The sequence below is a fragment of the Myotis brandtii genome, unplaced genomic scaffold, assembly GCF_000412655.1.
Source record: "Myotis brandtii unplaced genomic scaffold, ASM41265v1 scaffold248, whole genome shotgun sequence".
Classification (NCBI taxonomy): domain Eukaryota; kingdom Metazoa; phylum Chordata; class Mammalia; order Chiroptera; family Vespertilionidae; genus Myotis; species Myotis brandtii.
Window position 1 is genome coordinate 2,684,583 of NW_005359397.1, and position 17,023 is coordinate 2,701,605.

The 17,023-nt window shown below is 47.6% G+C and overlaps 1 protein-coding gene across 1 annotated transcript in view; it reads left to right on the forward strand.

Annotated features, from left to right (window-relative positions):
• PPP1R16B (protein phosphatase 1, regulatory subunit 16B) overlaps positions 1-11,801 on the forward strand; it is a gene marked incomplete at its 5' end in the record, with an annotated part of 67,509 nt that extends 55,708 nt beyond the window's left edge. The window contains 6 exons of the mRNA XM_005867322.2: positions 4,233-4,357; positions 5,797-5,922; positions 6,689-6,764; positions 7,470-7,599; positions 7,691-7,859; positions 10,719-11,801. Coding sequence (XP_005867384.1) covers positions 4,233-4,357; positions 5,797-5,922; positions 6,689-6,764; positions 7,470-7,599; positions 7,691-7,859; positions 10,719-11,228 — 1,136 coding nt within the window. The remainder of the gene's footprint in view (positions 1-4,232; positions 4,358-5,796; positions 5,923-6,688; positions 6,765-7,469; positions 7,600-7,690; positions 7,860-10,718) is intronic.
• Between the last annotated feature and the right edge of the window lie 5,222 nt (positions 11,802-17,023).

Consider the following 17,023-nt stretch of genomic DNA (forward strand, 5'->3'; position numbering starts at 1 on the left):
CTGCCTGCTCACGCCAGTGCTCAGGAAGTGGGATGGGTCCCCGTTATTAAGATTAATATCTTGTGTGATTAACAAGATGATGACACATGCTGTGCAAAAGGGAGGGATTGTTCTCCTCTGTGTCACCCCCACACGCGGGCGGCCTCAGCTGGCCTCATCTCCTCTTCGTCAGCTGTGACAATTCAATAAACATTCGCAATAAAGATATATTCCCACTTGGGAAAATAATAAAAAGTCAGGAACATTCGCCGGTGCCTGCCAGGCACCATGCTGGCTGCCAGGGGCCGGTTAAACAAGATGTGGGCTGTTCTCTGTCACAAATGAGCCTCAGAGAGGAAACAAATGTAGCAATCAGAGAGACCTGCCCCTGTCCCCATACAGACTCTGAGCTCCTCCTCAGAAAGGAATCTCAAACCAGACCCTGGACTGCAGCCCCGGGTCCTGTCCAGGCCCTGCTGGGTGTTTCTTCCCCAATCCCAGCAATAACCGCTGATTTGCTGTGCCCATTCCCTGGCACCCAGGCTTTAACCATTCATCTTCTGCAGAGGCACTTAACAGTTTTTGTGCCAATCTTGCGAATCTATGGACCCCTTCTCAGAATGATATCTTTAAATTCAGTTATCAGAATCATCTATAATAATAAAAGTGTAATATGATAATTAGACCGGATGTCCTTCCGTCTTTCCAGATGAAGCTGGGGCTGCGAGGGAAGCCCAGCACCTGGGGGAAGGAAGGCCTACCCTTGCACGGATTTTGTGCATCGGGCCTCTAGTAGGATTATAAAGGAAACCAACTATATTCAAATAAAACTACCAACATATTTAAAAATGTGTTACCTACCAATTTTTTTTTTAAAATTAAATCTTTATTGTTCAGGTTACATTTGTTCCTCTTTTTTCCCCCCCATAACCCCCCTCCCCCCAGTTCCCGCCCCACCCTCCGCCCTCACTCCCCACCCACTGTCCTCATCCATAGGTGCACGATTTTTGTCCAGTTTCTTCCCGCATCTCCCATTCCCCTTTCCCCCCCAAGAATAGTCAGTCCATTCCCTTTCTATGTCCCTGATTCATTATAATCACCAGTTCATTCTGTACATCAGATTATTTATTCACTTGGTTCTTAGATTCACTTGTTGATAGATGCATGTTTGTTGTTCACAATTTGTATCTTTACCTTTTTCTTCTTCCTCTTCTTAAAGGATACCTTTCAGCATTTCGTATAATACTGGTTTAGTGGTGATGAACTCCTTTAGCTTTTCCTTATCTGTGAAGCTCTTTATCTGACCTTCAATTCTGAATGATAGCTTTGCTGGATAAAGTATTCTTGGTTGTAGGTTCTTGGTATTCAGCACTTTGAATATTTCTTGCCATTCCCTTCTGGCCTGCCAAGTTTCTGTTGAGAAATCAGCTGACAGTCGTATGGGTATTCCCTTGTAGGTAATTGAGTCTCTTTCTCTTGCTGCTTTTAAGATTCTCTCTTTGTCTTTTGCTCTTGGCATTTTAATTATGATGTGTCTTGGTGTGGTCCTCTTTGGATTCCTTTTGTTTGGGGTTCTCTGCGCTTCTTGGACCTGTAAGTCCATTTCTTTCACCAGGTGGGGGAAGTTTTCTGCCATTATTTCTTCAAATAGGTTTTCAATATCTTGCTGTCTCTCATCTTCTGGCACCCCAATTATTCTGATGTTTGTACGCTTGAAGCTGTCCCAGAGGCTCCTTACACTATCTTCGTATTTTCGGATTCTTTTTTCATTTTGCTTTTCCGGTTGGGTGTTTTTTGCTTCTTCGCATTTCAAATCTTTGGCTTGATTCTTGCGCTCCTCTGGTCTGCTATTGGGTGTCTGTATAATATTCTTTATTTCAGTCCGTGTATGCTTAATTTCTAGTTGGTTCTTTATCATAGCATCGAGGGTCTCATTAGTTTTCGTGACTCTCTCCTCAAGTTTATTGACAGCTTCTAGCACATTTTTGCAAGCCCTCAAAATTGCGATTTTTAGCTCTATATCCTCCATTTCTGTCATGTTTTTTTGTCTCCGCATTTTTTATGCTTTCTTGGTGCACCCCCTAGTGGTCTTTGTGCGCAGTCTTGTTCTAGTTGAGCCTTGATTGTTGTAGTTAATACTAGAGGGATTTGACCACCAGGCCGACTGGCTGTGTGAATCAGCTGTGTCTGCCGCGGAAAACTTCTGTCCTCTGGGGAGGTGCTAATCTAGCCTTTGCCTGCGGCGATCTGGCAAATGGCTCTGCGCAGGGCTTGGGCGGGGCGGGCTCAACAGGGCGGGCGGAGGGAGCGGTAATGGCCCCTCTCAGTCCCGTTCCCAGAGGCTCTGCTTCTCAGAACCCCCGGAACCGCTGCAAACCTCGGAGGGAAAGCTGCCTTCCAACTGATGCCAGACACTCCCGCTTCTCCCGTTTGGGTCCGAGTCCCCAGCGATTCGCCCGTATCTGGAGCTCAGAGTCTGAGACTCCCCCCTGACCGAAAACGACAACCGCGCTCTCAGCCACCAGCCCGCTTTGCGCGCGCACCTCCGCACCTGAGTTTTTTCCACACTGCGCCTCCTCTGAGCCTCGGTGTGCTGTTATTTTTCCTTCTAGTTGAAGAGTCTCTCCTCAGCCAGCCTTCCTGTGGTTCTGGGTGATGTCCGTTCCGTCTTTTAGTTGTATTTTTGAAGTGGTTGTTTGCGGCAGCAGTCTGCGGTGTTTACCTATGCCGCCATCTTGGTCTCTCCTCGTTACCTACCAATTTTATTGGTTCATGAAACAATCAGATAATATGACACGCAAATAACTACTGTTTCTGTTGGTGAGAACGTCACAGGCACCACTCATTCTACTGTGGGCTTTGCCTATGTTCTAATGGAAGGAAATGTTCTATTTCACTTAAAGTTTAATAAAAATAATCATGTATATTTTTCTCCTTTCCAGTTTACAGATCTCCCCTGAATCCTATCCAAGAATGTTTGATTAATGGACCTTTTTATAGAGCATGTCACTCTCTCACTAAATAACATTCGTAGCTGCCAGTAATACTTAAACATTTTAGCAAAAGGTTCAGGCTTTAAAATGTCTTTCTGCATCCCTCCACCTCAATTTATTCAACTCTCCATTTTAAAGTTATACATGGGTGGGCAAAAGTAGGTTTACATTTGTGAGTATGTGAAACACAGGGTTTATTCTTATATTATTTATTATTGTATTACTTTCTTTTAAAAAAATTTTAAAACTACTTCTGCTCCACCCCACATATACTCTCTCACACATAAATATATGTGGTAACATGATTTCTTTCATCCACTTAAAATAATATAGAATATATTCAAATGAAAGTCTTGTTAGCCCTACAAGTAGAAAGCAAATTAGTGAATAAGTAAACAAAATACTTATTTATTGGACAACCTTATCACCAAAAAATTAGCACTTGAAAAAATCTTACATAGTAAAAGATAGCCAGATATAATATTTATGATAACAAAACACACCACCACCTATGAAATAGTTTTGCTCCTCTTAATACCCCCTGCCAAAAAACTAATCAAGTCTCCAGATCCAACTACCAATTTACAAAATATAAAGACAGAAGACCATGTTAAACTGCACCACAGGAAAAGAATTATGTGCCCTTGACCGGAATCGAACCAGGGACCCTTCAGTCCACAGGCCAACACTCTATCCACTGAGCCAAACCGGCTAGGGCTTATTGTATTACTTTCCATAAGAACAACTGTAAACTTACTTTTGCCCACACCTGTGTAGTCATTAATTGAGTCATTCACATAACAAAAACTCATTGAGCCTTGTGCCAGGTGCTACAATCACAACTGCATGAGATGAAAAGAAACTAACAAACCCTGGTCAGACAGGGTGGTCAGGGGAGGGTATCTGGGGGCGGGAGGTCTGGGCCGGACCTAGAGAATAAGACGGAGCCAGCCATTTGATCAGTTGGAGGTAGGTATGTGGATGGTAGGAGTTTCCAGGTAGAAGAATAGCATATATAATAGTAACTGATATCATTATAGTACCTACTGGGTGCCAGGCAGGAGCGGCCTTTGTTTTATGGGCCAGCACATGTTTGTGTTCATTGGGCCTGGAACACAATGATCTATGGGCATGTCTGTCTACCTCCTTGACTGGCAGACTCTGGGGCCCAGAGACCTTGCCCTCCCTATCTGCCTCTCCTCCCCTCCCCACCTTGAGGCCTAAGCCTGGGGTGCTGACCAAATCCCCCTCCCCCCGCAGGCATCACTCAAGAGAAAATCAACGAGATGCGGGCGGCTCCCGAGCAGCAGATGATTGCAGACATCCACTGTATGATCGCAGCGGGCCAGGACCTTGACTGGATCGACGCCCATGGTGCCACGCTGGTGAGGACATGGTCCAGAACCAAGACCAGCCAGAGCAGAAGTGGGCCAGCATGTGGTAGAACCCACACCTCTACGGTTGGGGCCTCTGTTTCCTTCAGCCAGTCTTCTGCTGGCTTCCTTTCGCCTCTATTGGCTGGGAAGTTGGTTTCTCTCTGCCTCATCTCCTTCTCCGTCCTTCATCCATTCCCATGGTGTGCTTTGTGATCACTTAGGGCTTTCTAAGAATGTTAATCACTTCCTGAGTGTTCATCATGTGCTAAGTATTTTATGTGTTTTCTTGGAGATTGAACAAAAGGGGCAACTAAGGTGGCGTCCACCATCGGAGGCCTTGAATGGTGTCAGGTAGAAGAACTGGGGCCGTAGTATGAGGCTTTCCCATATTGGATGTATTGATTACTATGGCTACATAACAAACTACCCCAAAATCAGCATCTTAAAATGACATGATATATTTATCATCTCACATAGTTTTGGTGGGTCAGGGAATTGGGAACAGTTTGGCTGGGTGGCTCTGGCTTGGGGTCTTTTATGAGGCTGCAGTGAAGATGTCGGCTAGGGCTGCTGTCATCTGAAGGTTTGAATGGGGCTGGAAGATCCACTCCTAAGGTGGCTGGCAAGTTAGTGCTGGCTCCTGGCAGGAGGTCTCAGTTTCTCACCTCCTTGGGACTTCTCTTTAGGGCTACTTGAGTGTCCTTACAACATGATGGCTGCCTCCTCTAGAGTGATTGATCCAAGAGAATATAAGGTAGAAACAGCAATGCCTTTTATGACCTAGTCTCAGAAATCACTCACTGCCCTTCACAAGATCCTATTTGTGAGAAGCAAGTCACTCAATCTGGTCCACATTCGAGGGGAGAGAAATTAACTCCATCCCTTAGCAGGGGTGGGGACTGTCCAGCCCATGGAACATATAAGGCCCACAAAATCATTTGGTCTGGGCCTGCCAAGTCATTAGGGGTGAGTTAATTAAATGTTGGACCAAATACAGCAGGCTAATTTTTAAGGTGATAGTTTTGTATGGCCCTTGAATGATATTATAAACATCCAAATGACCGTTGGCAGAAAAAAGGTTCCCCATCCCTGCTTTGGAAGCTGTGTCAGAGAATTTGTAAACATATTTTAAAACCACCGTATTGGACCCCTGAGACCTCTTCCACAGGGCTCAGCATGTTGTAGGGACTCAGTAAACGCTGTTGCCTTCACCACAGGAGCTCTAAGACCAACCACAGGGGAGAAGAGCTCACCTCTCTGCCTTACCTTCCAGGTTCATATTGCAGATGTAATCATTCTCTGCAATGTGGCTGGTATTTCTACCTCATTCTGTGCCATTCTACTGGCCCCAAGAATGATCTTAGACGTGGGTTAGGGAGAGGGCTACCCCACCTCCAAATGTGGGACTGCCCCCCTTAGGGAATGCTCTCTTCTTTCCTCTCCTTCAGCTGCACATAGCTGGGGCCAACGGATACCTGCGAGCAGCTGAGCTCCTCCTGGACCACGGAGTGCGCGTGGATGTGAAGGACTGGGATGGCTGGGAGCCCCTGCACGCGGCTGCCTTCTGGGGACAGGTAGTTTACACCGGAGGGCTGTGAGCAAGGCCAGCACAGGATCAGCCTGCTGTCCTTGATCTAGCAGTTGGTTCAAAAGGATACACGACCTGCTTAAGGTGTTGACTACAGCTAGTGTATGGGATATGAAAAGACCTAGGGAGTTTGCAAAAACATTTGACAAGCTGTAGTTTAATGGAATGATGATTAAATCTGCCAAATTAGAAAATCCCAGCCTTTCTGCTTTGAGTGGTTTCTCCATTTGTTCCCCAGATATAAAACCCTGATTGCAGTTTTTTAAATATACTTTATTGATTTTTTACAGAGAGGAAGGGAAAGGGATAGAGAGTTAGAAACATCGATGAGAGAGAAACATCGACCAGCTGCCTCCTGCACACCTCCCACTGGGGGTATACCCGCAACCAAGGTACATGCCCTTGACCGGAATCAAACCCGGGACCCTTCAGTCCCCAGGCCGACGCTCTATCCACTGAGCCAAACCGGTCAGGGCTGATTGCAGTTTTTGCAGTCCCTCCCTAAACACCCGACAACTCTAGAGTTACAGCTGACTCCGTTTTCTTCTGTTCCTTGGTCCAGGCATAGTAAAGGTGGTGTCAGTCCATTGCACCCCAGGATTCCTGGCCCCAGGGTTCAAAGCCTTCCCTGGGAGTCAACTTTGCCCCACCATTATTTGGGTCACATCCCAAGAGGCCTTGGGCACTCTTTCCACCTCCTAGGCCTCTTGGGCCCTGGGCAGTGGGAACATGGGCTTCTTCCTGTGTTTCAGATGCAAATGGCAGAGCTATTGGTGTCCCATGGGGCCAGTCTCAGTGCTAGGACATCCATGGATGAAATGCCAATAGGTAAGTCCAGCACAACACCTGGTACACACATAGGCTCGCATCAACTTTTTGATAGGTAGAGGGATAAATGGATGAATATATGGTTGGACGGATGCTGAATTGGTGTGTAGATGGATGATTAATAAAGTAATGGATGATAGATTAATGGATAAATGGACAGAGAGATGGGTGGATGGATAGATAAATGTATGGCAAAGTGGATGAATGTATGGATGAAGTAGGAAATATAGATGGATGGATAAGAGGATGGATAGATAGAGGACAAACCTATGGATGGATGACTGGGACACTGAAGAGGTAAATAGATGAGTGAAAGAATTAGGTGGTGGGGATATATGATTTCAGCTTCTTTGCATAACTTCTTGTTTGGGCTACATGATACCTGCTTGTTTCTATTGATACTTCTTGTGTCAGTGGAGAGCTGATAAATCCTATTGGAAACCATCAAAGGTGTATGACTCCTTCAGTCATAACTGGGGACCTCAGGAGTTGTGACTGTGTATGGAACCTGGGTTTCCCTTTCGTAGTCTTCTCTAAGGATTGGGTTGCAGCCCAGGAAATAAGGGTGGCATTGTTTTCTCCCCTCCCTGCATGCCCCAAAGGATGCTGGGAGTTTTCATTCGGTTGGGAGGGCAGCTCCTCTGGTCTGGAGGGCTCCCAGGGGCCACAAGCTGCCTCCCACAACAGATGCCTCTGCTCTTTCAGACCTGTGTGAGGAAGAGGAGTTCAAGGTCCTGCTGCTGGAGCTAAAACACAAGCACGATGTGATCATGAAGTCACAGCTGAGGCACAAGTCGTCCTTGAGCCGGAGAACGTCCAGCACAGGCAGCCGTGGGTGAGTCAGGGGCCAGGCAGCTAGGGGTCCCCATGCCTCTCCTGCCTGTGGTGCCTCGATGCAGCCTCCAGTACCCCCTCTCTCCCTTCAGGAAGGTGGTGCGTCGAGCCAGCCTGTCGGATAGGACGAACCTGTACAGGAAGGAGTATGAGGGCGAGGCCATCCTGTGGCAGCAGCGGAGTGTGGCAGAGGATCAGCGGACCTCAACTTACAATGGGGACATCAGGGAGACCAGGACAGACCAGGAGAATAAGGACCCAGTGAGTGGCCTCATACCCTGCCCCAGTGTCAGCCACTGCCTTGGGAGGAGGACCAGGCCCCTCCCTGGTCTGGCCTCTTCATCTGAGAGCCTTCAGAAGGAGGTTACCTAGGCAGGCCCTTAGACCAGCTAGATCCAGTCTGATGGTGGTGGCTACTGTGGTTAATGAGGCAAGCCTAGGGTGTGTTTGAGTCAGAGCTGGGAGCTTTGGCACCCATTAGGTTCTCATAATTGACAGGGAGTGAGTGACCACCATGTGCCTGCTCGTGCTCTGGCACATCTAATCTGTGCTTCCCAGAAAAGAGATTCGGTAGGGCAGCCACCCTGGGAGCTAAGGACACGGAAACTTCCAGGGTGGAGGGGATATAACAAGAAGTTGAGAACTGTGTTTACCAGAACACATCTGATTGAAAGAAATTTTTTGAAAAACAGTAGGTTACTGATAGGACCTCTAAGCAGCCTGCCCCAGTGGCAGCCAAGGCCCTGGGCTTGAGACGGCTTTCCTAAGAAGATGCTCTATTGGTGTCTAGGACTGCTGTGACAAACTGCTGCAAACTTGGAGCTTAAGACAGCAGACCTTTCTTTTCTCACAGCTCTGGAAGCTAGAAGTCTAAAAAGCAAGGTGCCATCCTCTCCATGTCTCTCTCCCAGCTTCTGATGGCTCAGGCATTCCTTGGCTTTTGCTAGCATGGCTCCAAACTCTGCCTCGGTCCTCACATGGCCTTCCTCATGTGTGTGTGTCTGTGTTTCTGTTTTCTCTTATTAGAAAGATACTAGTCATTGGATTGGGGCTCACCCTAATCCAGTGGGACCTCATCTTAATCTAACTAATTCCTTCTGCAAAGATCCTACTTCCAAAGAAGGTCACATTCAGAGATGTGGGATTGGCATGAATTTGGGGGGACACTATTCAACTCAGTATTGATGCACTCAGGTCCATGCCTGGCTGGGTCTGCTGAGTGAGGCCAAGGGTTGGGGCCAGAGCAGAATTGCTGGGGACAGGAAGGGAGAGGTTGGTTCCACCACACATTGAGCAACTGAAAGCATTTCTAGAGAGTATTGCCTTGGAGCGATGCAAGGTCTGCTGATTAGTTGCATAGTGTGTACACACATCTCAATGGGACCCTGCTTCCCCAGTGAATGGGGAGGTCACATGTGCGCTGGTCTCACCAGCAGGAGTGATAGCATCTGTGTAAGGGAATCCCCATCAAAGTGGCGGGCTGGGATGGAGAGAGCAACACGGAGGCTTTGTTCCATCTGGTCCCCAAGCTTGTGGGTTGGGGAGAAAAGAGTTGTAGACAGAAATCAAATCACATTTCAGATGCCTTATTTTTATGTATAAATTTCCTGGAGATCCCTGGAATCCTAAGCCAGTACATGGGGACTGCCTCAATTCTTAGCTGCAGAATATTCCAGTACAAGGACATGCCATAATTCTCCACCTGCCTAATGATGACTTTCAGGCTTTGTTCTCCTGGGGCGTGTATCTGGAAAACAAAGTCCTGGAAATGGGCTTGCTGCAAAGTATTCATTCTTCTTTAAAAACAAATTTTTTTAGATGATGTGATTGATATTGACTTCCAAAGAGACTGTGGCAGTTTACATGCCTAGTAGCTATTTCCCCACACCCTTGCCAGCACTGAGTATGAACAAACTTTAAAGACACTTGTCAATGTGATTGGTAAAACTTGTGTTGTTTTAATTTTTATGTCATTAATTATTAGTGAGGTTGAATATTTTTATTTTTTCCTGTATTTACAGGCTATATTTTGCTGTGAACTGTATATTAGTGTCCCTTGTTGATTTTTTTCTTTAGTGCAGTAGAACCTTTATAAGTGGACTTTTAAGAGCTCTTTATTTACTTGGGAAATTATTCCCTTTTTGGTCATATATGTTGCAAATATCATTTCAGTTTTGTCATGCATCTTTTGATTTTTTATGGTGATTTTTTAAAAGTTTTGCTTTCTTCTTTTTTTAAATTTTTAAATTGATTTCAGAGAGAGAAAGGGAGAGGGAGAGAGAGCTAGACACACCAATGATGAGAGAGAATCATTGATTGGCTGCCTCCTGCATACCCCCTACCAGGATTTCCTGGTTCATGGGTCAACGCTCAACCACTGAACAACACCAGCTGGGCTGTTTATGGTGATTTTTGCTAGGCTTTACATTTTCATTATTGTCAAATATATCAACCCTTTCATTTATAGCTTCTAGGCAGCTGTAGTTATGCAGGGATTTCTGGGTGTAAAGGACCTCTGGGTAGGAATCTCTGCTGTTTCGAGTGGAGATATGCTGGGAATACAGAGGAAAGATTGCAAGTGACCAAAACCCCAATTGAAGTCAACTCACACGAAAAAGGAATTTACAGGCTCTTGTAACTGGAAAGTCTTGGCCCAGCTGGATCCAGGGGCTCAAAACACATCATCAAAATAAATTCTCTCTCTCTCCTTCAGTCTTTCTTCACATCAGCCCTTTGACATGGTGTCTCCCCAGCCCCCAACTTGTATCATTCTCACCACCCGCAATTGCTATAAAAACAGAACTTCTCTTTCCCAATCATTCTAGCAAAAATCCCAGGGTTGAGTTTCATTAAATCAGTTTCAGTCAAGAACCCATCCCTGAACCAATTCCTGTGGTGAATGTGTTGACCATCCAGGCCTGGGGTCAAGGATGGAAGTTGGTCAGCTCTCCTAAAACACATTGATTGGTGAGTCCCCCAAAGCAAAAAGGACGTCCTATTACCCAGGTAGGGAAAATGGGTGGAGGACAGGTCCAGACAATAACGCCCTCAGCAGAGGTGCAGGTGGGTTGTGGGTTCAGAGCCTCCTGCCAGCTGGTAACATCGTTCTTTCCCCCTCAGAACCCCCGGCTGGAGAAGCCCATGCTGCTCTCTGAGTTCTCCACCAAGATCCCACGAAGTGAAATGGACATGCCTGTTGAGAATGGTCTCCGGGCTCCGGTCAGCGCCTACCAGTATGCACTGTCCAACGGGGATGTCTGGAAAGTACACGAGGTGCCCGACTATACCATGGTCTACAGCAGCCCCAGCATGGCTGATGCCACCCCACCCTGGAGTGGCTACAAGGAGCAGAGCCCCCAGACGCTTCTGGAGCTAAAGCGGCATCGGGCTGCAGCCAAGCTGCTCAGCCACCCCTTCCTGAGCACCCACCTGGGCAGCAGCATGGCCAGGACGGGTGAGAGCAGCAGTGAAGGCAAGGCCCCCTTGATCGGAGGCAGAACTTCACCATACAGCAGCAATGGGACCTCGGTATATTACACGGTCACCAGCGGAGACCCCCCCCTCTTGAAGTTCAAGGCCCCCATTGAGGAGATGGAAGAGAAGGTCCATGGCTGCTGCCGCATCTCCTAGTCTCCCTGTGACAGAGGAGAGAGATGCTTTGGGGAGGGGTCCCTGGAATCCAGGCCAGCCCTGGCTGGGAGGCTTCCGAGGGCAGCTAGGGAGAGATGGGCTCTGCTTTCCAGAGGAATGCTGACCCCACCTCGCAGCCAGCTGCCCGTAGCATCACCCCTTCCCACGGTCTGCTTCCTGCTGCATTGTCTGCCATCAGAAACAAGGCCCCTAGCGGCTTCCCGACTCACCCTGCTGTCTGATTTGGGGGAGGAAGGGCTGGGATTCCAGTTCTGTTATTGATAGAGGCTTCTTTGGACCAGTACTCGCATGTCACATATCAACACACACACACACACACACACACACACACACACACACACACACTTCATCAACGTGTATACAAATGACAACTGGGCTCATGGGAAGCAGGTGGAACAGAGAATTTGTGAGCTATTCCTGAGAGAATGATTGAGGTTAAGACTCAGAGTTTTATCACCACTGCCAATGTGGCTTTAGCAGGGGAGGGGGCCTGCTAAGCTGAGACCCATCGTCCTGCCCAGAGTCCTGTTGGGATCTGGGCCACCATCCACATCTGACAGGAGCAGGAAGTCCGCTCTGTGCCCAGAGGAAGCCATGAACCCACATGGGTAGATGAAATGGACACAGAACTCCCACATCCTTGCCCATGCCAGGAACTAGTTGTGTGAACGCCCAGGGGCCAAGGTGGAAAACCAGGCTATTCTATTCCCGGAATATTCCAGATCACATTTTGTTTTTGTATGAAAGCATCAAAAAGTGGAGGGGGTAACAAAGGCAGTATTTCCAAAAGTGAGTTTCATAAAAGGACTATTTAAGGCTGTAAAACTCTAGGCAGGAGGTAACTGAATTTGGCTGCTTTTATGGAGAATGTTATGATCATTAGGTTTTACTGGCTTTTGTTGGAAAAATGAACTTAGTGAGGAGCTTCAGTTGGAAGGGCTTTTCCAAGGAGAGGGGTGAGTTCATGTTGGCAATTTCTCAGCCAGCCCTTGTCAGACTGAGCCATCAGAGTGAACAGCGAGGGGCTGCTGCCTGCCACCCCTTCCCCACTCCTAGAGTGAATGCTCAGGATCCCAGGCCCGCTTTGCCAGTTGGCCCTTGTGAGTTCCTGCTTGGCCCAGGGACTCCCAGCCTGTTCCTGCTGGAGTGGTGACACCCCAGGGCTGCAAATCCACAGTGCCCATGGCCAACATCCTGATCTGCATTCAGGAGAGAGTGATGGTGAGGAGGTTGGTCACAAGCCTGTTCCATGCCAGGAGCCAGCCATGTGACCACCCATTCAATTCACCGGTGGGGCAGGCTGCTCGTCACCTCTCCACTGCATTCTCTCATGAGCCCCTTTAAATTGTCGCCCATGAGTTGGGCACTATCCACTGGCTCAGCTAAAACCCATTGGTGTCACTAATGAGCAGGTTTGTTCCCTGCTCTGTGCACCTTTTATTTGTCCTAAAACTACCTCCTTAGAGCTCTGAAGGTGCCCCCTAGATCCAGATTCTGCAATTTGGGGGACAAATCTGGGTTCCCTTTAACTCTCTCCTTTCTGAGCCTATGAAAACTTCTCTCTGGGGGCACCTGGGCCAGGAGGCTGTGTGGCTGGAGAAGTTCCCTTTGTGTCACAGCTTTAGTAATGGGTCTGCTGTTTGTAAGTTCCAGTCCCCACTGTGGTCCCCGCCCACTCCCCTAACCCAGAGAGGGAGCTGGCTCCCAGGGGGTCTGGCTGATGCTTTCCCAGGAGTAGGGCAGCTTGGCAGGAGAGCACAGGGCTCAGGAGAGTCATTGTACCCCTGGTGGCTCTTGTATGCAGGGAGGGTCACAGCACCAGGCCCCCTACCCCAACTCCAGGACAGTTCCAGTCTTGGGTGGAGGGGCAGGTCAGGAGACTGCAGGCGTTTATGTGATGCCTCCTATGTCCCTGAGGTCTGGAGTGGGCTCTCCATCATCTCAGCCTATGGCCGGAGCAGGGCAGAGATATACCTTAAAACAGTGTTCAGATCAGACTAACACTGAAATTCCTTTTGAGCCAACTTAAGCTGTAAGCTGGGGAGTGCCGAGAGAAGCCACATACTCCTCCAGAGAGAGCTGGGCAGGTTTTTGCATCTGTTTGCTCAGGGCACAGAGTCTGGAGCCATTTATTGCCCACTCTAAGCCCTCTGGCCATTCCCTCCTCCCCCCTTGCTTCCTGCCTCCTGGGCTGTTCCTCTCCACCCAGAAGGCTGGGAATCCCACTGATTCTCCAACAGGAGACAACTAAAGACTCTTGAGCACAAGCTCATATTTTCAATCAGGGATAAACCATTCCCTGTTGGGGCTTCCAAGTACCTGGGGTACTTTTCCTGTAGGTCTCTTGGGTGTTGAAGGACAAGCTGGGGCCAAGGTCATCCATTTATTCACTCATGTAGTTTATTGAGTAGTTGTGACATACCAGGCACTATGTTAGGTTCTGGGAGTTAAGGAGGGACAAGATAGATTGAGGAGACTGCTCTATGGTTTTCAACCCTCGAGGACCATGGGTGTCAGCAGCAGCCCATTCAATTAATCTGAGATAGAGTGACTGCATCCTGGTCCAATATGCCTAGATGATATTTGCCACTAAATGCAGATGCTGGATCTTGGGTTCCAGGAAGACACCATCCCAAGTCTATATGGAGCTCTCAGGGTTCCTAGCTGCCTTCAGGCCAACATCTTTGAGGCACTATATAATAGCAGTTTGAGGTCAGTGTCTAGAAGAATAAGGATTCTGGAATTTGCTGCCAAATGCATCTCAGGTTTTAAAACTCATTGTCTCTTACTCATTTTTGCTATTTATTATGTAATCTTCCTGCTCCACCAATGGATAATGGGAAGAAAAAGAGCTTCTCCTTTAACATCGAAGCTTTTCCTCGTGAATTGCCTCTCTTTTGGGCCAGTGTGGATCAAGGAGCTGGAAGAATGCTGGCAAGGTTGACCAGATGCCCAGCTCTTGCTGAGATCCAGGTCTAGTGGCAGCTCCTGGCAGATTGAAGGAGGCTACTTCTAGAGCAGGTGCCACGTGGCTCACTGTGAGCTCTGGCCCTTGCTCTCACCCCACCCTAAGCCCCCAGACTATTGAAAATTGGTGAGTTTCTGGCCAGTAACTCAGGGAAGCTGAATGAACCCTAGACTCAAGTCTACTAAAGACTTCAGGATGTAGTTCTCCATCAGATATGCAGCATCAATGAAACTGCTCTGCACTGTTTGATCAACTTAAATGGGTTTAGAAAGTTAACAAGGGTATGTCCCCTGTCCTATCTCACCACAGGTTGTTGGCTTTGTAGTAACGTAAGACTATTTGGGTTCTTGGTGTCAGATACTTTTTGATCTTGAGCTCTCTCTTCCATTTGCTTTCCCAGAAGGCGCTCCTTGTAAGATGCTCAGAAGGACTATATTTAACTCTGGCTATTGTAGCCTGGGGACAGCCTCCCCACCCCCAGGGCACATAAGAGCAAAGGGTCATGTGGTCAGTGGATAACTCCATAGAAGTGATCCCTTTGCTAAAAGCTATAGCCCTCTCCTTGATAGGAATCTCTTGCTGGCCAGTTGGCCAGAGGACCTGCTTCCCATGGGCATGCAAGTGCCATAGTGCGGGGCCTGGCTCTGCACACCCAGGAAATGTCTGAAGATCCCCAGCCCTCCGCAATAATTCACCAGACCAGAAGCCACTGATGTACAGAGAACAATTAAGAAAAATGTATTTTATGTGAAAAAAAAAGTTAAAACTCTGTATACTGTATCAGCAGCTTTGTGTAAAAAATGGCAATCAAGAGAGTCTAATATATTTAAAACTTTTTTTAAAAAAAATCCTCAAGGATCTTTGATATTGTATTGAAGTAACTTTCAGGTAGCTCCTCACCATCCGGCAGTGGTGGGCCTCGTGTCCAAGACCATGGCCCAACCACATCCCAAAGGGGCATGCCCCTGGAGTTGCTTCCAGCTGCCAAGGCCTGCGACGGAATTCGCTGTTGAGTTTTTAATTAAGATTATTAAATTCCTTTTAATAACATCTGTAAGTGTGGCTGTGGTCATTGTTGTGAGCTCTCTTGAACTGTGCTGAGTTGAATTCACAAAGAGGTGATGCCTGGGATAGAAAGTGGGGAATCCCTGCCCCCCACCACAGAAGACTCTGCCAGGAGGCCCCTAAAGCAGAGGGAGCTCTGAGGTCTCAGACATGGAGATGTCTTTCTAGACTGGGGGATGGTAAAACCTGGTGAATTCAAGACAAGGTAGAGGATTGGGAATGACCTTCACTCTGTCAATGCTCCCTTTGGAATTAACATTGGTTACACTTTCAAAGGTTTGTCTGATGACATATTTTTATGTAGCAGGGCTGCCCTCTGTTCTGTTCTTGGGAGTGCACTATCCCCTTCCCCACCTCCCACCCCAGTCCTTTTCCTCACATAGCTGATAGTGAGGAGGTAAAATGCTATATACTACTTCACATTACAACAGCACAGCAGGTGAGACCCTGGTTATTCTTACATTTCCCTCAGGCAATAGAGGCATTGACAAGTTATATGGTTGCACAGTCCCAGACCATGGACCTTGTCTTTGTTATTTGCAGGCATGTGTTGGTATCTCAGAAGACGATGGAAAGAGTGCTTTCTTGGACCCTTCTGGACATGGAAGGCTAGAGCAGGGACACATGGAAGGCCCCACACTTGGGCTTAGAAAGCTTCATAAACAGGTTGGGGGGGGTGGGGAGAGGATGGGAAGAACAGAGGTATCTTTGCCACAATGGGCATTCATCCAGTTTAAAAGTTTATTGGTTTCTAAATAACAATGGTAACCTGTGACACTTAGGAAGCACTTTACAGTTGTACATATGCCCTCTCATTTACACATGGAAAATGAGGCCTAAAAATTGACTATTGGATTTAGCACTGTGGAGTTCTTGATGACCTAGACAAGAGGTTTTGGTAGTGTAAAGGAGGCCTAAGCTTGATTGGACAGGGTTCAAGAAAGAATGGGAGGAAAACTGGAGACAGTGAATATACACAATTCTTTTGAGGTTTTATGTTATCAAAATGAGCAGAGAAATGGGGAGGAAGAAATGTAGTGGCGTCGAGAGAGGGTTGTTTTAAGATGAAAAATATTTCAGCATGTTTGAATGCTGATAGGAATGAACCAGTAAAGAAGGGAAATGGATGATCCCGGAGAGAGGAGAGAATTGTTGGAGAGATACAGGTTAGTAGTTGAGGGGCTGGCAGCTAGGGCCCAAATGGAGGGGACTGTTGATCAATAGTAGCAGAAGGCCCAGTATGTAGGGAGAGAGGAGAGGACGTGATTAGAGCATGTGCAAGTTCTCTCTGATCGCTTCTATTTTCTCAGTGAAATAGGAAGCAAATTTTAAGAATAAGAGAGAGGAAAAGGTAGAATGAATGAAGGGAATGTAGGCTAACAGGCACTTGAGATAATAAATTTAAAGCACAATTAGCCAACCTGCACAACTAGGTGCAGGTGGAAAGTAGGTGGAGAGTGGGGTTGGAGTTTTGCCAGGCAAAAACACGATGAAGTGAGAGAAGAGAAAGCTACCTAAGGGTGTAATCAAAGGAGGGGTATGACGATAGACCGCCATTTTCGAATGAATGATTAAGTGCAGGAGACATGGCTGGTCACGCCCAAGCTCTGAGAACCCAGGAGCACCGCGGTCAAGGTCAGTGTACCTGGGGAGCAGGCGCCTGCCTCTCCAAGTGCCTAGGTCTGATCGCGCCCGGCCTTGAACGGCGGGCCGGCAGGGGGCGCGCTAGGGCGGCAGGGGC